We start from the raw sequence: 23,792 nt of genomic DNA on the forward strand, positions 1-23,792 counted from the left end.
CAACACAATATATAGTCATTAGAACATCCACCTTCAAGAGTCATAAAATATGTGTTCTTTCCACACATAGTGTGGGCAAAATAATCGTGTTCCATAATCAACCACCTGCTGACACACTTTCCTGCCAAGTCCCACACACTACCTTGTTAATTACAAAACCCCATGTATTGGTGAGCACACTAACTTTATTTTCAGAAGTTACTAGTGACAAAGTACTTTTTAATATACCTTGTATAGTACCTTAATTCTTTAATTTCCATAGTTTGAATATAATGTTGTCCTCACATGTCTCTGTGAAAATAATTCTGTTCTACATAGATATTGTCTCTCTTCTTGTATGTTGTATGCTGTATGTTGTATGTTGCATGTTGTTGTATTTACTCAATCGTATTGAGTAAATATATATGTATATATAATGTCTAGAACAATGGCATTTTTAATTGTCTATAACCATGCCATGAAATGAAGAACCAGGTCCTGATAATCTGAAACACTTTGCATGTGTTTGGATATACTAGCAAACTCACAGGATCTCGAAGCACAGTGGCATGCCTATATTCTCTGCAGGGGAGTTATGTACTTACTCACTGTAAGTGCTGCTTTTTTCCTTTGATAATTTCTTAATCTTTCAATTTCTTTTATTTTAAAAGAAAAATATTCACTTTTTTTTTTTTAACGCACGAATTGTCTATTGGAAACATGACGGGGTTATTAACAATGCGTTGCCTTCCATTAGAAAGAGAGCTTTTTAATCCATGAATGGGCACCCATCGGCAATTACCTACTATAATATACATCTATGTCTCAGACTGATACAAAAACAATGTCAATGTCATTTAGTGACTAAGGTGCTCTCAGCACGAAAAAAGATAGAACAGGAGAAATTACTGTGAAGCCCTGGGCTAAATGAGTTTATTGCTCCCACCGGATTGCACCCAAGATTGTAAAGAGTAAGCTATTTCCAAAGTCAAACACTTGCCATTTTTATCTTTCAGTCTCTCTTTAAAGGTACAGATACACTGTTTATTTCTCCTTTCTCCACCTCAGCATTGCTTTTCAGCAAGTTAATTTGTCTGTGTTTGGGCTGGGTAAAATTCCATGCGAAATCCAAATACACTTTTCTAAACACAAAATTAAACATGAAAACTCACTGCAGTTCTGGGCTAGAAAAGATAACTTATTATCCTCTGGGAAGCATACCTCATGACAGATTCTCAGGTTTTACCTGCCAGGACTTGTAGTATGTGAGCTTTTTCAGGAGAGACAACAACGACCTAGATCAGCAGCTTCTGTAAATTTTCTGGAGATTTTTCATAGAAAAACAGTTTTTTTTCTATTCAGACAGATCACTTTATTCTCACTACATAATATCTATTATATTGATGTTAATGCTACTATTACATATTAAGCAAATATCATTAGAAAGATTTTTTGTTGTTAATGAGGAAAGAAGCATTCAACTCAGAAGAAATTGTGAAAAACGTTGACAAAGTCACTTCTTGATTTTGGAAAAAATTGGAATCGTTTCCTGTTGAAGTGCTGCCTTTGTAACACCTATGAATGCGGCCTGTGCTCATAAGAACCCAAAATTGACAAGAATAAAAATTTCAATTAAAGATTGGATTGAAAGCCTCCAGTGAGCTCAAGATGAATACAATAATTAGAAAGCTTAACAGATAACCGTTCCACAACTCATATGCAATGCCTTTTGCAAGCAGCATTAATGCAGGTTGCAGAGATTCTCAGGCAAAGTCTAGAGTTTCTCTGCCTGTGTTTCAGTGCATAAAAAGAAAAACTAAGGAAACAGTAATGAAATGCTTTAAAGTCGATATGAGAATCTGACTCCAAAAAAAGCTAGGGAGAAATTTCATTCTGGTCAGGTAATCAGAACATAAAATGCATTTAAGTGAACAAGAATGACCTTTATATTCTCAGTGTCACTGAACTATGCAGTATACCCACATAGAAAGATGCAAAATGAGCTGCTTTTTACTTTCTGTCAGCGTCACCCTACCAAAGAGCTGCACAGTCCAGGACACACATGACAGAACAATGCCAGAAACTGGCATTGTGGGCCTGGGAGGCTATCAAGGAGGACTTACTGTGCTGTGCCAGCAACCAGGGAAGGACCAGGGGAGCAAACAGGCAGGGACTTGCATTTCCAGGGACTTGAAAGAAAAATATGGAATAAATAAATCTACGACTCTATGTCTGTTTCTATTGCCGGACGCAATCCTACACGGTCCACACAATCCTATAAAGCTCATTGATTTTCTATTAGTTGTCTATAACAGAAGTCCCAACTTGCTTGCACACGTAAGAGAAAAAGGGGAAGAAAAACCAAAGAAACCACTTTATGCTTCTGAAAAGATTATTCCAAATTATTCTTCATTATTTGTGAATAATGAAGAGCAGTAGGGAAAAAAGAAGACAGGGGCATTCCTGCAAAAAGTATCTGTGTCACAGCGCCTCTGGCGTCTGTTCTTCCAGCCTGGGCATCTCACACAACATACCTTGTTCTGGGCTGAGTCTAAAGGCACTGGGAAATCTTTAAAAATCACCTTCAGGCCACAAAACTAATAAAAAATCCTTCCCTCACCCTCAGCTATTCATGTTCCTCATGATACTCAGCTGTGAATACACCCTAGTAGCCGACAAGGCTTCTAGACGTTTGTTTGCCTGCTCATAAGTGATTCTATAATCAATTAAGCACACTTTTTTAAAGCATTTTTGTCCAACTAGGCTGAACTAATGCTAATGTTGTCCTGACTGACATCAAAGGTTTTCTACAAAACAAAAGTTAAAAGGCCCAAGACATCTGTTCGTATTTACTTGGTCATTTTTATCTGGAAATACATGCTCCTAAAATGTTTTATTACAATATTCCCCAGACGGAATGACATAAACAAATAAAATTGAATAAGTTTATTCCATTTTGCTACAATAAGTGAACAATAAACTAAACAGCGAAGAGCCAAAGTCAACACCTTCTACTATGACAAGTATGTTGCAATACTGGTTTCTCATAGATCGTTGTTTGGATTAAATCTGAGGACATGGTATCCAATTAAATGCCCAACTGTTATAATGGGTTTGACCACATTATTGAATGTTGTAATAATGTACTAGCCAACCAAACTGACTGCAAGGTATGGGTAGCTTTCATGTACCATATCTAGATCCTGAGATATAACAGTGGTGGGCATCTTTGTAATATGCTAAATGAATACGAAATAGACCAGGGCCAGAAAGATTTGATTGTTTATGTATGTGCTTAGCTGTGGTCAGAGGAAAAAATTCTCATTTAGTACTGTAAATTCAGCATTATTTTGGAAGCAAAGATTGTTAAAACAAAAACCTTTAAGTTGAAGAGCTAAATTTTCTACAGATGTCCCAAAGCTGCTTTCTAAGGAAAGCTATCTTTATGCACACACTGTTCTCCATTTGTCTTTGTAATACCTTTCTCTCACAGACAAACTACCTGAAATTTTCACACCTATTAAGACATGAGCTTACCTTTTTAAAATAAAAATATTCAAATGTTCTTGAAAATTTGGTTTTCTCTTCAATATAGATAAATTAATGTATTCTGATAACAAAGTTTTTCTTTTCCACGTCTCCGAAACACCTCACTTGGCAAAAAGCTGTGACAAACAGTACCACAAGGCACTTAAAATATTTCACCTTTGTACAGTGCTTTCACCAGTGGAAGCCAAAGCTGTTTAGGCAGAAGAAAAAATATGCCTAGACTGATTCTACAGCTGGAGGAACCACAGCAGAGGCAGGTAACGTGGCTAAGTCCACCATGCGCCTTGCAGGGAAACATAGCTTCTCTACTCCTGCCTTAGGGAAACATCTGAGTCTCAGGGCTGCCAGCTCTCCCCACACTGTGCCTGGAGCCCACAGTCAGAGGAGATGGGACTTGCTGGCCCCCGTGCAGGGACCTACCACCTCTATAGCCCCCTCAAGCTCTCTTCTCAGGCCTTCTCCCAGCTGACCACTTACCAGCTCGGTCCCTTCCCCTTCACATGACTCAGCAGGGATGGGACTTCCTCTGGCTGGGAAAGGTGAACCTTAATCAGGGAGAACTGCAGTTCTCAGCCTTTGCAGTCTAAGGTAAAATGCAGCCTAACATCACAAAATGTAATAGTCAAGGTCTCTGCTACCAACCTAGCTAGAAAAATCATATCCTTGCAAAGTACATGATGTGCTAGGTCAACAGGAACCTAAGGTCTCCAGTTTCTCACCAGTCCAGCCAATACCAGTCAGAAGACTATCACTAGTAGCCAGACATCTTTCCATCAGGCTTCTTGTGCAGCCTGTCTTACCCGATTTTGGTGCTCTCAAGGGCCTGGTCTGAACGAGAAACCACAGATGAGCAAATGCAGGTGAAAAGTATATCACTCTGCCTTCCTCTAAAATGCCACATAGTCTTTAAAGATTGCTTGCTATTTCTCAAAGTAAAAAGAATAGAAATACAAATGTTCAAAAGAATGAACATTTGTCTTTTAATACAAAAACAAGAATGGGAAGATGAACTTTTTCTGCTGCAAGGGAAGGACTGACATTTTCTTTTCTTAATGGATTACCCAAGGGTAACCGAGAGCGGGGTAGTAATGGTCAGTGCCATCTGCTGTACCGAGCGTTGCAGGGGATTCATAAAGGCACCACATCTCCCTCTCTGCTTTACATTAATTTCATTACTATTACCTGGATGCAATACCTCCAGCTGCTGTTGTGAATAAGCTGTAAAATGCAGATAATGTGGGAAGACTTAAAGCTATGCCAGAACTACAGTGCGTAGGCAGACTTAACTGTGAATTTTTCTGTCAATTTCCATTATACAGATTTAACATATGATTTTAATTATAGGCTTTACTCTTACTGGTGTTATTACTTCAGGTTTAGACGATTGTGCTGATGCAGTCAAAAGGAAACCTGTAAAAATAGATATTGATTTCCTATAATGTTTTAGAACATTTTTTAGGAGAGAAGCAACTGAAAACCCTGCATTAGCAATAGAAAATGCTAACGCATTTGTTCTTGAGGTGCAGATTTTTGAGTTCTATGTGACTATATCCCAGGCTATAAAATCAATGTGAAAAAAAAATTCTCTCTTTAGATGTCCTCACTGTATAACAAAAGAGAAGCTTTTTAGAGGGCATGTACTAATTATATTTTTGCACCCTTTATCCTTTAAGATTTTCTAGCATTTTTAAGAAACCTGCATTTTTAACTGTCAGATATATAAAAGTAATTTCATGATCCTCCTCTTTTTTGTTTAATTTTAGAGCTACAATGTTTCAGCATCTTATATGTAGTGCCTACAGAAGCTAAATTTTCCTTCTTTGAATTCATTGGAATCCAAATTTCACAGTAGGTAAAAGAAACACAGCATCATTTATATCCCATACAATGCTGACGCTAAACTCTGAAGGGCAGTGCTGTAATCTCTGTTTTTCAACATCAGTTTAGCAGTACTCTGCAACAACTTGTCAAAATAATTATTTCCTTTTTCTTCTATACTATTTTTTTCTCCTGAAACTGCACTGAAACTGATTCACAAGCTTATTCTTAACAGTAAATAGAGTTGCTTACAATCTGTCTGCCACATAGCTTTTTAAAATAAATATTTATAAAGCATTTTTGAGTCAGAAAACAAAACAGATTTTGTCATCATCCACCTGGAAGTATCTACAGCTTTACAAATGGTCATTCCGGTAAGTAGTCCAAAATGTAGTATTCTAGCACAGTAAATTGCAAACCTGATTGTAATATAAACTTAAAAAAATATAAACATAGTTGATTGTACTTATATGTAAATAGTTTAATATGTTTAAATAATAGCAAATATGCCTAATAAACCTTTAGCCTGATTGGAATGAGCAATGCCCCTTTCTAGCAAACACACGCAGCGGAGATCGACAGGAAGCAGCCACCCACAACCAACCCCAGTGCTGAACTGGAAGTCAAAAGAGATTTAGATTTGACCATGAGCTTTTGATTTGATCTACGAGAAAATCCCAGGGATTTTCTATGGGACTAAAGCAAGCAATGCTGTCTCTAGGACTCTGTGCAGGGAAGGTCAGGGTCACTACTGAGTGTGCCTGCTCAGCCATCAAAGAGAGAAAAATGGCTTAAAGAGAGCCATCACTGGCAGAGAGCAAACGAGAAAACAGATTTACATTTCCTCAAGGCAAAAAAAGTAGTCACTTGGTCAGTCAAATACAGGAGATGGCACGTGTTCTAACAAAACAAATCTGTGAAGGAAGTGAAACAATGCTCATTTTAGTTAAAAAAAAAAAAAAGAGCTAGACTGTCTCCTGGTCGAGAACAGAGTACACTATTTTTTCATCTGGACCCCCCAAGCGGATGAGCACTCCCATGCAGGAGGCTCCCTCTCTCTAGTTGTAATCAGAGGCATAAAGTATGCAGAGAAAAGTAAAGCCTGACCAGAGAGAGGTTTCTGATTCAATCTCAGTATGTACAGATTAAGCATGGGGTTTGTTTTATTTTTTGCCTTCAGTAAATATTTGCAACTATGCTACCTGTTTTGGACACTGTGACTAAATCTCACGGTGCACATAGAGGAACCCCAGGGGTTACAGAGTGTGTTTGCATTTCCAATGCACAAGACAAGTGGAGGATTGATGCTGTGGGACCAAGAGGAAGTATATTCCAGTGGCAAGCAAGTCGGCTCTCTAGCCTACAATGAAATATGGGGGTACGCACTTAGACCTGAGCGTTTTCAGACTTGGCGAAAACTGTTTCATAAACTGTATATGCCTCAACCAGCATCTGTATATGCATCCAGACAGGCACTTGTCTGAGCACCAAAAAGTGATGCAGTCAGTTAATCACGTTCTCTATCAGAATTAATATGTGCTGCAAGCTGCACAGATGTTACATGGGAAAGCTGATTATTCTTCTCCCAGACTCAAAACAGCCTTAGGCAGTTGTACCTCTAACAAGTGACTGTGTGGCACTTGCAATATTTTGCAGAATATTGTGCCCACTGTTACAGAAGCAGTTGACAAAACCCCAACTCCATTAACTTCACCCCACGTTCCCAGTTGCCTTACCATGGGATGGAGGATGCAATACTAGTTATTTCAACAAATCTATTTCATAATGGCGCAACCAAAACAAGTGTTATGGAATGAGATTTCACTGGTTAAAACGTTTGCAAGACCTTTTTCAACTTTGGGCTGAAGTTTCCAGATGCTGACAAATTTCTTCAGGAAAAAAAGGTCAAGTTCCCTACTTTGGAATTATGTTAACAGAATTAAAAAGTGGAACTATAGTTACATCTTCTTTTAACCGCCTTCAAATTGGACTTCTTATATTAGACATTTTTGACACAGTTGCAAAATTATGAGAATCCCCATGAAAATCTAAATATGAATATCTGTTTCATACAAATAGCTTCCACTAATGCACAAATCTCCTGCGATGACATAATAGTAAGAATTGATCATTAATTCTAATTTGCCTTTCTAGAAATAGCACACCATTGATTTGTACATGTACACCATGTAATGGGTCCAAAAAGGATTATTTGCTACATACAAATTGAAAGAGTAGAAATCCACAATATCAGCTAAACCACAATATTCCACTGAATTTAGTAGTAATTTTGGAAAACTTGAATTTTAAATTATTTGATGCTATGTCATTTGCAAAAGTAACCATGCCAAATACTATATTGAGAAATATATCTTTACTAGAAATACACTGGATGGAGAAACTGTTAATAATCAGTGAAACTTTGGACAAAATAACAGTTCCATCACAAATTTCCTTTGTAGCTAAATCAGATATATAATGAACCCAAATTTTCATTACTAAAAAAAAGCCAAGGTTAGATAGGTTCCACAGTAGAACACATAAAAATACTATTTCACGGTAAGTGCATAAAAAGGTAACAAGATAGTAGGTTGGGGGGGAGAAGAGGGGAGAGGAAAGAGGGGGGGATAAAGAGGCAGAGTACTGTAATTGAAAAATGTTCTAATTTTTCCAAATATATGCTTTTCCTACTGAGGTTTGGCTTTTTCCTTTGTCTTTTAAATGAATTATCAATTTAATCATAAAAATAGGGTACAGAAATATTCATTACTATTCTTCACCTAGCATACTTAAGTCTCATTTTAAGAAAATAACTCATTTTAACTAGCTGCCATATTCATTCAATACCACTAGAAGGTGCTCCTCTGTTGAAAGATAATTATTTCTGTCTGAATTGCTTCTCAAAGCTAATTTTCCCCTGATAACTGTGTTTCTGGCCAGTTGTTTACACAGACTGTAATTGCAACAACTGCCCCTGTTAAACAACAGCAGGACCTCATACGCCGTAGCCATTACCACAGCATGAGAGTAACGGATCTGTTATCGCTCATTTTCTTGATAAATCCAAATCCCAGCTGGGCAGGACTCCGGGTATTTTTGCTGGAAGGTGAGGTGTGGAAACCGTGGGGGAGCTGATGCATTGTAAAGAGCCACCGTTTTTGTAAGGTTAGGAATCACAGAATCACAGAATCATTTAGGTTGGAAAAGACCTTTTAAGATCATCAAGTCCAGCCATAAACCTATCACTGCCAAGTCCACCAAACCCATTCCTGGAGTAACTTAGGGCAGAATGCATCCCTAGAGAGACATTTGCACGCTTGTCTGAAGCCTGAAGGCAGAAGGAGAGTCCAACATTAAAAAAAAAAAAAGCTACAAGACAACTATACAAACATAAGTATATGATCTACACTAATAGCACATCAACATTATCAGGAAATCAAATCACATCTGGAAATCCAAGGATCAATAATCCATATTTCATATACAACCTTATATGAGCCTCAACCAAGTTAAGATTTAGTTTAATACCCAGAAAGGCATTCTGATAACCTCTGGGTACACACAGACTGCCTCTGTAAGCTCTTCACATATACAATGAAAACTTTAACTGAGAACTGAAATAATTGCAGTTCTTCTAATAAAAAACTTCAGCATGCACAGTGGCTGAAGAGTTTTAAGTTTTGTGTCATCTGGGATTGGGTAAGATTTTGGTGAGAAATGGGAAAGAAAAGGGGAAATGAGGATGGACTGACCAGCTAATGCAAGATTCTGACTCTTTCAGCCGTAAAGTTTGGACAAAGACTAAAAGTGACCACTAAGGAATGCAGTGTCTGGGCATACTTTGAGAGTAGGGATTTTATCAGCTCTTTTAGCTCACACAACAGTCACTAGAAAGGCCATTTTCACTGAGAGAGGGCAAAGGAAGAAAGTCACCAGTTCACAGTTTGAACCACTAAAAACTAAGGTCAGTCCCCAGGGAGAAGTCTCCTGCTGGTAAGGAGACACGCATGTGGCCTTTCCCAAATTTCAGTATCACAAGGGAAGCAATAATCCTCCACTGGAGCACTTTGCAGAGGCTGTTGCAAAATGCAAAATGCAAGCTAGCTAAGCTTAGCGGCTACTCGAGTTTGATTCACCATACAGGTCTGAATGATCAAAATTGAAATAATCAAAGGAGAAAGGTGCTGGTGAACTGGTAGGGATGAAAACCCTTTCTAGCCACCTCTACATGTTAATATGGCAAAAGGCTGTTCCCTGGGAAGTCTGATGCTACTACAGAAAAGCATTTCACCTCTAAAGGTGCATCTGTCCAACTTTTAGCTGGATGATTATTTATATAGCTCAGGATCTAAGAGAAAGAGAAATAATAAAGACATGCCAATGATGCAGCTTTCAGGTGCAGAATGCTTTATGTGCAGCATGACAGTGCACAGCATCTTAATCTTCAAACAGCCAAAAAAGAGCTCTCCGTCTCAAGACTCTAGTGTCTTAGCACGGAACAGACACAGAAAACAGCACATGGCACTTGTTTCCTTGAGGTTATGGAGCACTTTCTCCATTTTGCTGCTAAACATTTCCAGCTTTTTCAGAGGAAGATCCTTTCCCTCTTAGACAAAGGAATTCAAACTTCTTCAACAGAGTTAAAAATGTCTTTACTTAATTTAAAGTCGCATTTATTTTAGGAATATCTTGTTAGACTACATTCAGTAAATCTCATATGTATTGAAAAATAACCATAAATTTTGTCTTGAGGCATTTACAGTGGTCATAAAACATCCATTGAGACTCCTTGAGAGGTCTAGTTATAAAGGAGTTCAATTTCAAATAATATGAATTATTCAGTGACAAAATGAATAGTGCCTTTCATAGTGCCAAAGACACCTAAGTGATGCTGACATACTTAGGAATACACATGCTCTTCCTTCTCTGAGGAAGCAGTTTTTGAAGGACTTTACCTTCCCATAATACATCACACCAAGGAAATGGATAGAACAGGCTTAACTTGCTTCCCTCAACAAGACAAAATAGTGCAAAGCAGCTTTATGGCATGTCTCTTGAGGGATAAGGTTTGTAAATATAAAAATTAAAACGAGGGATTGAATATATACTTACATTGAGTACACCTCAACGTATGTAAAGTGCAAATTCCCACTCTCAATTTTGGTCTTCTAATGTAATTGCATCAGGCATCAATCTAATTTCCAGGGCACTACCAACAGGAGAAAGTCAATGAAGAACCTGCGCCCTGCAGCAAATGGCACAACTGTTCGAGGAGATGTCTTGTCTGAAGTAGCTGATCTATGGGGAGGAACTTGCACAGCATCAGTGGAAGCAGAAGAATTAAACAGTTATGAATCACCACCAGAGGACACAATACCAAATGGGAGTTTTGCAGCAAATGTATGATAATACCATAACATTTGAGACAAAAAAGGATTTTGGCTCTCCAGAGTTCACGGGTGTTGGTAGAGTGCTAAGGGTGACTTTTTCAGGTATGTTGTGGGCCAACCCTGTGCAGGCAGCAGTGCTGCAGTGTAGCCCCTTTGACTCTGAAGAGACCACAGATGCCTGCATTCGTTCTGGTACGTGCCACGGCAATCAGAAACACAGCCTCAAGAGGAACTCACTGTTTTATCTGCAGCCTAAGAGATAGAAATCTGTAGATACCCCCAAGAGAGTAGTACTTAGATCAGAATCAGAATCAGAATCAGAATCGTAGTGGTTGGAAGGGACCTCAGAGATCATCGAGTCCAACCAACAGTAAAAAAAAAAAAAAAAAAAAACAACACCACAAACAAAACCACCACCCACCACCTGAACACACAACAACAACAACCAAACCAAAAACCATCACCCACCCACACAGCACCCCACCACAAACCAGTAATCTTGGACACTAGAGCATGCCCTGAAGAACCATGTCTACACGTTTCTTAAATACCTCCAGGGATGGTGACTCCACCACCTCCCTGGGCAGCCCATTCCAATGCCTGATAACCCTTTCAGTAAAGAAATGTTTCCTAATATCCAACCTGAACTTCCCCTGGCGCAACTTGAAGCCATTACCCCTTGTCCTATCATCTGTGACTTGGGAGAAGAGACCGACCCCCGTCTCTCTACAGCCTCCTTTCAGGTACTTGTACAGAACAATAAGGTCTCCCCTCAGTCTCCTCTTCCCCAGACTGAACAACCCCAGCTCCCTCAGCCTCTCCTCGTAAGACTTGTGCTCCAGACCCCTCACCAGCTTCGTTGCCCTTCTCTGGACCCGCTCCAGCACCTCAATGTCCCTCTTGTGGTAGGGGGCCCAAAACTGGACACAGTACTCGAGGTGGGGTCTCACCAGTGCCGAGTACAGGGGGACGATCACCTCTCGGTCCCTACTTGCCACACTGTTCTTGATACAGGCCAGGATGCTGTTGGCCTTCTTAGCCACCTGGGCACACTGCCGGCTCATGTTCAGCCGACAGTCGACCAACACCCCCAGGTCCTTTTCTGCCAGGCAGCTCTCCAGCCACTCTGCCCCCAGCCTATAGCGCTGCCTGGGGTTGTTGTGACCGAAGTGCAGGACCTGGCACTTGGCCTTGTTAAACCTCATCCCGTTGGTCTCGGCCCATCGATCCAGCCTGTCGAGATCTCTCTGCAGAGCCTCTCTACCCTCCAGCAGATCAACACTGCTGGAGGGTACTTCTGTTTTACTCTTTGAATTTAGATAAGTAAGTCATACAGAAGTGACCTCTAATTTAGATAAAGCTTGCTCCACCTTTGGCTGTCACAGAGAGGAGGCGCATAGGATATAAGCATGGCCCCAAAACACTTCGAAGTCATCTAAGCTGGTATGTATCAAGAACAACATCAAGCAAAGTGGAAGGCATGGAGAAAACTATTTGCAAAGACTTTACATTTTCATTTGCTATATGAAAGTGATACAAAACTGAATGCTGTGCTAATCCCTGAATTTCCCAGGTCAGGAACTCCACAGAAGCTTCACATAAAATACTAATTTTCAGTTTCTCCTTCACTTTCTATACCTCCAGCACGTCACTGTCAAGAGCAAATTAAGATCCGTATTTTTTGTCACTTACGTCTATGACCACAGATTAGCAAGAGAGCTAGGATATTTTGGGGGTTCTGTTAATTAAAGCTGGGATCTCTCAATTTTTGGGCCTTGTTCTCTTTTACTCAAGTAAAGTAAAATTAAATATTATTGCTGCTGTGACTCTCTAGGAACATCTTCCTCGATCCTGCCTCATCCCTTTACGCCCTCCCTGCCATAATTCTAATTTTCATTATTTGTTTAGCATGTTTGACTTTGGCTGAATCTTGCACAGATTTAGGTTCTTCTTTGCTTTAGTATTAAACGAAAGTGTGCTTCTTAGTAGTCACACATTGCATCAGTGTCCCAGAAATAGAAAACATTATTTAGCATGTGCATAAGTGAGCATAGAAAGCCCTAAGCAGCTGTCCACTTTGAAAGATCATACCCCAGTGTTGCAGATGAAAGATGAATTCAAGGCATTTTAGAGGGCAGGAAGACCTCAGCAGAAGAATCTGCCTCTTTTCAACCAAGTTTGTTTTTAAATATTTTTGCTGCACTTCAAGCAAATGGCCGAAACCAACAAATTTCCCAGTAACTTAACAGAAGTAGGAGGATGGAGACGGTAAATTTGGGGTTTTATGAGTACATGTGAAAATTTGAGAAGGACTTGCTTCTTAGTAACAGGTAGGCAGGAACAGACTGCTGCTAACTACTACCTTCATTATTTGTCTTCAGAATCACTGTCAAAGGCATCTAAAAATAGACATATTTTTGTTTGAATTCTGAAAAAATTGTTGGGGGCTGGGAAACTATTCTGGGAGTCATCGGTACAGTCTTTCCTATTCCTATACCTTTATCTCAGCATTCATCATGGGCTACTGTCAGATACTGAGCCAGAAGCACCACCGGTTTAACCCATAACGTTTGTAATATTTTAATGTCTTATAAATCATAGTAAAATAGCTGATAATCACACTTAAATCAGGTACTTTGCTATAACTTATTCAATGATCAATTTGAATTGAATTGTATTGCATCTGCAATGTGCAAAACAAAAACATGGTTGCAGCTTGTAATTTTAAACTCGTGTCTTAATAAATTATTTTTCTACCTCTTTATTTGGATATATAATCTAAGAAAACTTAAATTCCTGCTTTGCTGAGCTTAAGGGAGGACACTACTTTAAACATTTTAGACGCTTTTGAATATTTATATCAAATAGGAAAACACTCTGTGTTTTTCTAATTACTATTGTCATCATTAAAATACCATCATAACTATCATTAAATTACCATCAGCATTTTTACTTGAAAATTTCAAAAGAAGAGTCTTGCTCCCGAACACCTATGTAGTCATCTGCTCCTGGTCTGTGCTGCAGAGATTGGGCTACTGCCTAACTACGCAAACTGAAAGTCAGTTCTAATGAGGCCTTCATAATGGCACCAAGGAACCATAACAGGCTGGTGCTTGGGCAATAACAACTGAGGGCTATTTGTGGATTAAATTTTAAAGCATTCCTAAGAGGTAGGTATGTGATCCATGGTGGAATCCATGGTGATCCATGGTGATCTGCTTAGGACTGAAATGCAGCTGACTCTGGAATTAAACATAGTAGATGGGTAAGAACATCTCACCTTACTTAGAAAACAAAGGAAATGATAATGCTTTATCTGAACCAAGCTTTGAGAAAATTTGGATGAAAAGTGCTTTGTTTGCTTTGTTTGGAAAAGCTTCACATGATCATTGCTTCTTACAATGAGTTACTTAACACTTACTGTTCATGTCTCAGTTCACCTTGCTCTGAGGCTCTGCTGCTACCTCTACCCAGGTGACCAGTCTGCCCCCAGGAGACTCCTTTCCCTCCTGGAGGCACCAGGGAGAGTGTGAATCCTCAAAGCAGAGAAGTCTCTGCTGTTCCTGCCATCCCCTGACAGGGACCACCCAATGGGGAACAGGGTACTGCCCCTTCTGACAAAAACAGAGATAGAAGAAAGCACAACACTTGTTTTTCCAGCATCTGAAATAAGGTTATATGCCCCGTCTGCCCCAGGAATCATATTTAGAAATATTGTGTTACTGCCCTACCTGTCCTGTAGGGAACAATTACTGATCCCTCCTCCTCAAAAGTTAGTCTGGTTAGTGAGTACATTTACAATTTTTTTTCTATTTTTGCCATATGCAAAATATCTATAAGAAATGTATAAGCCACACTTACTATTTGCTAAATAGTTTTTTAAAGCCCAGAATTCTGGGTTTGTGGGTTTTTTTCATTTTGGAATTTTTTTTAAGAAAATGAAATATATAACTTTATACGGCAGATGCACAGGGTGACTTGGAGTCCCAGCAGAATCACACAAAGAGAAATGTTGTCTGGTACATGAAGGCTCTTCAAGCCACTCAGATAGTCTATGGGGACCTTTGAAAGGACACAGCATGACGAAGGAGATCACGTTCTCCTTGGGGCTCTCCAGGGGGGCACATGGCGAGGTGATGTTCCACACTAACACCATCACTGTATGGAATAAGGATAGAAGAAATTTGCCCCTGCACTAGGTTGCACCTGCACTATGCCCATCAGGCTGCTTCTGCTAGGAATAAGCTCACTTCTATTTCTGGAAATCAGGGAACGGAGACATATTATTCCTGTAAGTGGCAGGCATCATTCCAAACTCACTCCTAGTCTCAAATGGAAAGAAAAATCTGAAAGTCACATCAAAAAGATCAAAACACAGAGTTGACACATCAATATTAAGCAGCAATGAACTTATTTTTAGTTTTCAGTCACTGGATGCTAAATATTCTCCAGAGCCTTCCCATTATGGATAATCTGACACATGTAGCTCTTCTCGCAGTCTCATGCTACTGCTTGGGGAATGGGATATGCACCTCCAGTGGAATCAAAGCTTTCACCGAAGGGAGAATAATCTTTTTGTAGCCCCTGCCTGTACCTCTCCAACTAAGCTCTATAATTTACTGCCCAGAGGTAACATGGTATGAGACTGATCCCACAACGAATGCTAGAAGCAGACGACAGTGATCTTCTCATTAAGCCTGAAGAGAGGATGAAGGAAAATGTTACAGCTCTTCTGAAAATACAAGAGTAAAAGAAGAAATTAGGAGGTCACTTGCATGCTTTTCATTTATATTTCAAAGGTCACTTGTGGTCTCCCTCATGAATGATGTACAGTTTATTTTAAACTGACATCTTAATTACTGGCAATGTGCCAGAGCTGGAATCTGATGAGCCTGCACTCATTCAGTGGCTGGCTGCAAGCTTCTCCCTTTTTATGTTTTTTGTTGAGGATTCTGGCTCTCAGAAATGCTTGCTCACAGTCATTTGCACGTTATTATTAGCAAACTGTTAGATTGGCCCCTTGGCACACATTTTGTAGGACCAAAATAATCTTACTGTATTGCTTCAACATTTTACTGGAAACAAAAGAGGTGAATTGACTGTGGAGCAATCACAGTAGATCTTGAATACCTTCAACAGCATTAACTTGATCATTGTTATTGAAATTCATACTGAACATGCTCTTGAAGACAGTATTTTTTTACCAGCTATCACATTAGTTGCTTTCTACTAGGCTGAAAAATGGAAAAGAAAAAGCAGGAACAAAGTTGCTGGGTATCAAGTGACAGATCTTATTGTAATGTAAGATACAGAACTGACAACAGAAAAGAATACGCTCCATCAATCAGGTTAGAGCTTGATGCAAGTATTGCCATACACCCATCACTTGTTCCTACAGATGGTGGCACAACTGTTCACATAACTACTATCAAACAAGAACGGGAAACAATCTGGCTGAAAAACAACCATGCAAAAATCTTACCATAGCTTTTTTTTTTTCTTTTTACAAAACATATCACATTTGGTTCATTGGCTATTGCGCAAGCACCACTATGAAAGTGATACGCCACAGCAACACTAGCAGCAATACCTCCACACAGATTTTACATTAACATGACGCTTAATATATCAGGATACAAATTAATCGTACACATACATACTAATTTATCTTATGTCTGTCAGTTGTCTAACAGATCCCCTTTTCTCACATGCAGTGCATTACTATTCTGACTAAATCTCATTCTGCTTAATTGCCTCTTGCAATCTGCATACGCTCATCTCTTCAGTTGGTAACACACTTTAACTTTCAGCATAAAAGCAGAGACTGAAGAGTCTGTTTATAATAGGTTTGCAATATCTTTTAGAGCTTTCCAGATAAGATGTTTGACAAAGAGAGTAATGCTTTCAGACGACAGGTCCTCAGTGGGTGTTTTGTTTGGAAGTGTCTATCATGAAATTGCTCCCAGCATGACACTACTGTCCATTAAAAAATTTGCAACATTAATGTGTATCCATAGCTCAGTGCAATTCCTATAATGACTGCTTTATTTATTCACTTCAGTGTCTATGAAGCTCAGATTATAATTTAATTCTAAACAAACTGCATACTGTGAACTTTATATGAGAGCAACCCATTAAATTCAACACTTGTTCAACTGCTCTGATTTGCTTGCAGTATTATGATCATTCCCCTGTTTTAAGAAATACAGCTTTAGTTCTATATATCTTGTTTTCCATAAGCTGTTATGACATATTAAGTATTAGTTTCCATCTGCATCATTTAGAAAGCAACTTATGAATGTAAATCTAGGCACACTCATTGGTAATTGAATAAAATCCAGTCTCTGTAATTACAGGCTTTTAATCAGATTTTAATACATCTTTATAATCACTTAGAAACAGAAAAATGGGCAGGTGGACACATGCACATTTTGTGGTGTGTTTTTACAAACTATCTAATAAGCATTATAAAGTAAGGATTATTACACATGGAAAATAGTCAAAGCAAAGATGCTGGACTGAAAAAATAAAAATTTTTTCCAACTATACTGCCCATTTATCCATAGTGCTGAAAGTCTATTCAAATGAAAGATAATTTTAAATTTACATGATAGATCATATTTATATACATTGACGCAAAATGCACAGCCCGAACTTTGGCCCCCAAAAAACCCCACTGAACTCGGAATCTAGGCCTGAGATGCAGTATAGTACTGCAACTGTGTATCCGCTGAGAAAGTGCTAATCAAAACGTATACTTTCTATACACTAAACACTGTTGTTTTCCAGATAGTGCCCAGAGCAATAGGAAAAATGTGCAAGAGCTTATTAAGGAATCTTTCAGGTTGGCATTTAAGATTTGAATGCATTTTCTGAACCCATAGTGACATCAAATGGGGTCAGTTTGTAAGCTCTATCTGCTTTTAATAAAGCAGAAAATAAATCAAGAAATCTATAAGTAAATGCAAAGAAGATTCCATTTTTCCCTCCGTCAAGTAACTCTCTCATGCAGAACAAAAAATAACAGGGGTCTATATTTTTTATTTCCACAAACTTCTAGTATTCATGTATGACCTTTCATTTTCCATTGCAAAATAAAAAGCGTGGCAAAACACAATACCTAACCAAATAGAAGATATGCTTAGTGATGAATCAAAAGAATATAGTGGATAACAGCCAAAAGGCAATTTTCAAATTCCATTTGTTCTAACCATATGCCATAAAGATATAAAGAATGTACTAGATAAAGGCTGTTTTCCTTGGAAATATTTATTACAGGAGACGTTTACCAAATGATGTTATTTCTTGACTGAAGCGCAAGAAATGCAATTGTTTTCTAATCTTGTTTTAAGTCATGAGCAGTTACTTGAAGGAGTCCCTGAAGAGGTTACTGTTCAAAGGTCGAAATGAATATTATCAACAGAAAACATCCCACCATGTCCTCTAATCGAAATCTCTACTTCTCAACAAGATAGTCTACCTACTCCCTTATCTCTCTATAAACTCCGAGAGATAAAGCCTCAATAATATTTCCAGCACTTCTTCCACTTTTAGAAACATAACATGCTTGAACTTAATTCTATTATTTTTATAGTTCATGACAGTCATGGCTATCAGACAGTGTCTGTCACAGATGGTAAACCGTGTTATGACATCGTTCTAGTTACACTATTTTTCTAGTTCATATGCAAACTCAGCAGCAAGAAATACAGAAGACAAGGGACAAAAGAGCAGGAAGGGCACAGGGAAAGAAAATCCTTTCCACTCCTCTTCATCTAAAGTGAGATGTGCAGACTAATCCTTCTCAATTTCAATTTGCAGCATACACTGTGAGCCAAGATCTGACAGCGGAAGGTTGACTGGTGCTATTTGGTTTCCTGACTGCAGGAAGTAATACAAAGGCCACAAGAAATAACCAGTCACAATTTCCTCTACAAATAGAATTTAGCAGAGAAATATAAATGAATGAACAAGGATTAAAAAACAGAACAAGTTCCAAGCAATTATACATGGAAAAAAAAAAAAAAGGATTAAATAGAAAAAAATGACAGACTAACCCAGCTACTTAAAAAGCTAGACTAGGGAAATTAAAAACAATAAAGGGGTGAATTCATAAAGTGCTTGATGCCAGAAGATCCAGAGGGCACACTGAATGAGAATCCCAATAAAAGGCAGGATTTCTAGGCAGTAAACACATTAAAATAGCGGCAAATAGCAGGCAGGAAAGATTTCAGCATGGGTTGTACAAATCTGGAGACCCAGAGATACGCTCCAGCTGTAAACCCACATCATCATCTCATCTATTCAGTCGCCATCCCAAGAGGCTAGTTTACAGCTAGGATGGATGCATCGGTCAGAAATACAGTCAGCTCTTCAGTCACACCAACTGCTCGCAGTGTAGCACAAGCAACAGCACATTCCCGCTGACACACTGTGTGGGTGCAGTCCCTCTGTGCTCGAGCCAACACAAGGTAGGGCTGCTGTGGCCTCTGGCTACCTTGGCTGCATGGTTCTTGGCCGTCGCATCGGCACTGGCACTCAGGCAATCGCATCCGTTCAAGGAACTGCTGGAGACGACAGCAGAAGCAACTGGTTTTCCATGGGATCAGCTGCTTGAGCTGGTCGGCTGTTCCATTGCACAAACAGCAGTGCTGTCTCGAGGAAGGCACCAAAACGATGTGGTTTAGGAGGGTTAAGAGGGTGGAACTGTGGCTTCAATTGCCATGAAACTCAACATGGAGCAACTAGTCTCACATCCGATTTTGTCTACATCCATATTGGTCACCCAGACCATAGCCATCAATATTCATAAGCCAGCACTGCCATCAGGGGTAGGAATCTCTTGCCTGTTAGCTTTCTCCCAGTGCTGACCCTTTCTTTGTGCTGCCACAAACATCGGGATCATCAGAGATACAGTCTTGACAAAAATAAAAGACAGTACTGCTAACGTGGGTAGATTCCCTAGCCTGTTTCACTGAGTGACTGCACAAAAGCACGAAGCAGCAGACACTGAAGGCTGGGCAGACCTTCTCCTTTTGGCAGTAATGCTGATTCAAGCCACTTTAAAATTTATGCTAAGACACATCCTATCTATGATACACACTTACAAATCCAGAAGGAATTATCATAATAATCTACCTAGAGAGAAGGTAGAGAAAGACTCTGTAGTCAGATTAGAACATATTCCCAAAAATAAAAATTCATGTCTTGATGAAGCCACATCCTATAACAACTTGTTCCACTGATTGTCTTTCAGATTAAAAAAAAAAAGTGCTGGCTATTTGCCAGTTTCAAGCACTGGACCCTGCAATACATTTGCTGGACTCAAGGTTCTGTCCTTCAAGTCAAATTTCAGCAAGTCACCCTCTAATCTTCCCTTTATCCTCTCAGTCCTCTCACTGTAGGGCTTATTTTCCAATTTTATCATCAGTTCCGTTACTTATCCCTAATCTTCTCCAATTTAACAAAATCAGTCCTTAATTGTGGAAGCCAGAACCGAAAACATTATTGTGACAGTGCTTGGTCCAGAGCCCAGGAATTAAGGTAAAATGTCCTCTTTATGGGGACATTATACATTTACCATTACATTAAGGTAAAATGTCCACTGAATAGCCATCATGATGCTCACCTATTTTTCAGAGTAAGCGCTTCAAGAGAAGTCTGTATTAAGAGAAGTCTCTAACTCTTAATGTGGCTTTGCTTGTTCATTCCTTGACATAACAGCTTTACATTTGATTTATTGAAACAATAGTGGTTCGCTCTCTATCTTAATAGAACAAGACAGACTATGGAAATGGCCTATCGCTCATGTGCTTCGAGGTGTTCCGGTAACCATCCATCCTGCGGTCCTACCAGTATAAGAATATAGTCCATCTCAACCAGCAATACCACACCTGGAATCAGATGTTTCAAAGAACAGTGCAGCTGGCAAGAGTGAAGTAATCTTTTCCATGATTTCTACTTACCTCTGAAACTTAGAGACACCCTTGAGCCCTCAGATGCAACATTTTCCATGACTCAAGACTGACAGATATTTTTGTTTCTCTATATATTTACATCTAAGTTCTCAGTCTCGGAATTTAATCCAGGCTCATTCCATTCCTTTCAGTCAGTCCATGTGCAGTAAGTTCCCCAGTTTAGTCCCATCTTGTGTGTATGAAAGCATCTACTGTCATGTTTTTTTCCATTTCCTACCTTTCTGTTTCACTGACTCGCTCTTTTACTAAGAGACAGACAGGTCCTCCTTCTCTAGAATTCCTGTTTTCACATGGGAGCTCTTCAGCATGGCTCTGCTAATACTAACAACAGCTTCTGCTTCCACTTACGTGACTTTTGACCAGACATGTAGTGTTGCCACCCCAAGGAACAATGCCTTTCCTGCAAATTTCTGCGGAAAATTATGTAGTAAGATTTAAAAATGGGTCTGAAGATGCAAAGGAGTATTTTGATAATATTGAAAATCACTGACCTCTCAAGTATTTCAAACATGTCAGCTTTCACTATTTATAGCCTTTTTTGACTGAAACCATTGTGAATTATGCCCACATAAGTAGACACGGCATTAATTTCCACAAAGATGTAAGCTTTGGTGTACTGAGTTCTATATAGCTCTAAACAGCTGAAGCGATTAATAGCAAAGCTTATGAAACTGCAATGAGTGGAAAGCTGAAAGGAGAAGTCAGAAAGCCATTATCAGGAAGTCAGTAGGTGCATCATACAACTTACCAAACAGGCGCTGATGGAAGAGAAATTTCCCAGTTATCAGTCCTGTGAGAATGGCAAGCAGCCACAGAAGCACCTTCAAAAATCTCCAGCCTCCTCCTTCAGGGTATTTATTTGTCACAAAGGAGAAACAATTCCCAACAACAATAACATTGGCTTCTGTCTGACTGTGAGATACTGGGTCCTCAGCAAATATTAAGAAGTTAAAGAAGATCACTAAGTAAGCCACAACTAAGCGAGACCACGGGTGCTGGAAGTAGTAGCGGAAGTCTTTATCCATCCTCAGATATTGCAGAACTGTTCTTTGCCTGTATGTAAAGACATAAACACATAATGTTATATATATACACCCAGAATTCTTGGGGCTTCGGAGATACCTGCACATTCCAAAAGTCAAATCACTGTAACCTTGTAATCAATCATTTTTAACACTTCAGACTTGACTAGCAATTAAAGTTCAATTTAAAAGATACTGTTAGATCCAGGTAGAGAAAAATTGAAATTTCTGCCCATTCCACTGTAAAAACAACAAACATATATACATTATAGCACAGGATTTTCAGTCTCAAACATTTCTATATTATCCCTTTAAAAGTACAGCTCCATAATGGGGCATGAAAATACAGCATGTAAGAACATGACCAGCTACATGAAACTCAGAGTGCCTTTCCAGCCACATTCCAAAAAATTACAACACAGATTTCACAAATGTTCATGCTAAGCCTAAATTGAATCTTTCTCCTTATAGGAGAAGGAAGGAACAGGCCCGTAAGTCCAGTGGGGTCTTCTACTACCTCATCTCCTGGAAGCTTACAAGCATAAACGCCAGCAACATCAGAAACTTGTGTTTATGTGAAGGAATAACATGATGGAAAAGTTGCTAGAATCAATCCTTGCAGCTCAGGCAAGTCTGTGGAAATCTCTTCATCGACTTCAGGAAGTACACCTATAATTAAGTACATTTTCAAAGCCAGAAAATAAGAGTGACCTGAGCACATACTGTCTTGTACGAATACAAAAACTGTACTTTGAAACTTGCCTACTTATGAAGTACAGCTATGGAAAAATGCAACTGAGCATGGTTAATGTTTCAGTTGTTTGCCATTTGATTTATTTTTCTTTTATTCACAACAAATTAGTTGTTTCATCCTGTTGAACCACTTCGTATGCACAAAGATACAAGTCCTTTTTGTTGCTGAACACCGCAATTATTCAAGGGACACAGAGTGTAGGAAGACAAGAGGAAAAAAAAAAAAACCGACTATCTAATAATACTGCTTGTTTATTACAGCACGATCCTTGAAGGATACAGTGTACTTTACTGAACAGTACAGATTTTTGCAAATGTCATATACCCTGCAGGAAAAAAAACCAACAAACCCAATTCACAACAAAAGACCTAAAAAAACCCATCAATTACTCATCCCTTCTTGGACTTCTGACTAAGCATCACTTTGCAAACTTATAAACGGCTTGAATTACAAGGTCTCTCCTTACATACATAGTCCCTTCAGAATTATTGAACTCCATAATCTGATTTGCTTTTGTAAAATTACAAGGAATCCTATACCTATTAAATCAAAAGGATAAAAGAACTCTTAGCAGATTCAGACAACACAGTAAATAATAAAAAAGAATAATGTCCCATTATGCATAAATTACATATGAAAAAGCAAAAATAAAACCATGTTAGAGAGATAAAAAGTTGACAGAAGGAAGTGTCAGCCCTTTGAAAACTTTATTCATAAAGTGATTTAAAACAAGGGTCATTGGCCAAGCAACCTAAGATACCACTTTGGGGAAATTAAACCGCCTTTATACCCATAAGGATGCCAAAGCTATTTTATGTTCTCCTTTCATCCTGGTCACAGGAAGAAAAGTTTTGGTATTTCCTTATGTGTATGAACCATCTTAAAGCCCGAATGGAGCTGGAGATAAACAACTCTGTCTCCTGACATTTTCGGCAGCAGTCGGATACCCGAGAGTTATCAGGCACCCAACTGAAGACGCAGCTTCCTAGGAAGCGTTTATAGCATAAGCAGCCAACATTTGCAACAGCGGCAGCGCTAAATAGCTAATAAAAAGCCTGCTCTTGACTACCCCAACGCCAAAAACGAGGGTACCGAGAACGCCCCGCACCGCACGCCCATCGCAACCTGTTAAAGCCACCCATTTCCCCCTGCTCCCCGGCGCAGACCCGGGGGCCCGCGGCCACGTTACCCCGCGCAGCTGCGGCCGCCGCCGCCCCGCCGGGGCACAGGGACACGGGTCCCCGCAACGCCGCCGGCCCGGGGCTGCCCGCCCGCCGCCCGCTGCCGCCTCACTCACCGCGAC

The 23,792-nt window shown here is 39.4% G+C and overlaps 1 protein-coding gene across 1 annotated transcript in view; it reads right to left on the minus strand.

Annotated features, from left to right (window-relative positions):
- The window catches only part of TMEM117 (transmembrane protein 117), a 219,885-nt gene extending 198,126 nt beyond the window's left edge, over window positions 1–21,759 (minus strand). Inside the window, exon 1 of the mRNA XM_074169008.1 lies at window positions 21,462–21,759. Coding sequence (XP_074025109.1) covers window positions 21,462–21,738 — 277 coding nt within the window. The 5' untranslated portion in view covers window positions 21,739–21,759. The remainder of the gene's footprint in view (window positions 1–21,461) is intronic.
- Between the last annotated feature and the right edge of the window lie 2,033 nt (window positions 21,760–23,792).

The sequence above is a fragment of the Numenius arquata genome, chromosome 2, assembly GCF_964106895.1.
Source record: "Numenius arquata chromosome 2, bNumArq3.hap1.1, whole genome shotgun sequence".
Lineage (NCBI taxonomy): Eukaryota > Metazoa > Chordata > Aves > Charadriiformes > Scolopacidae > Numenius > Numenius arquata.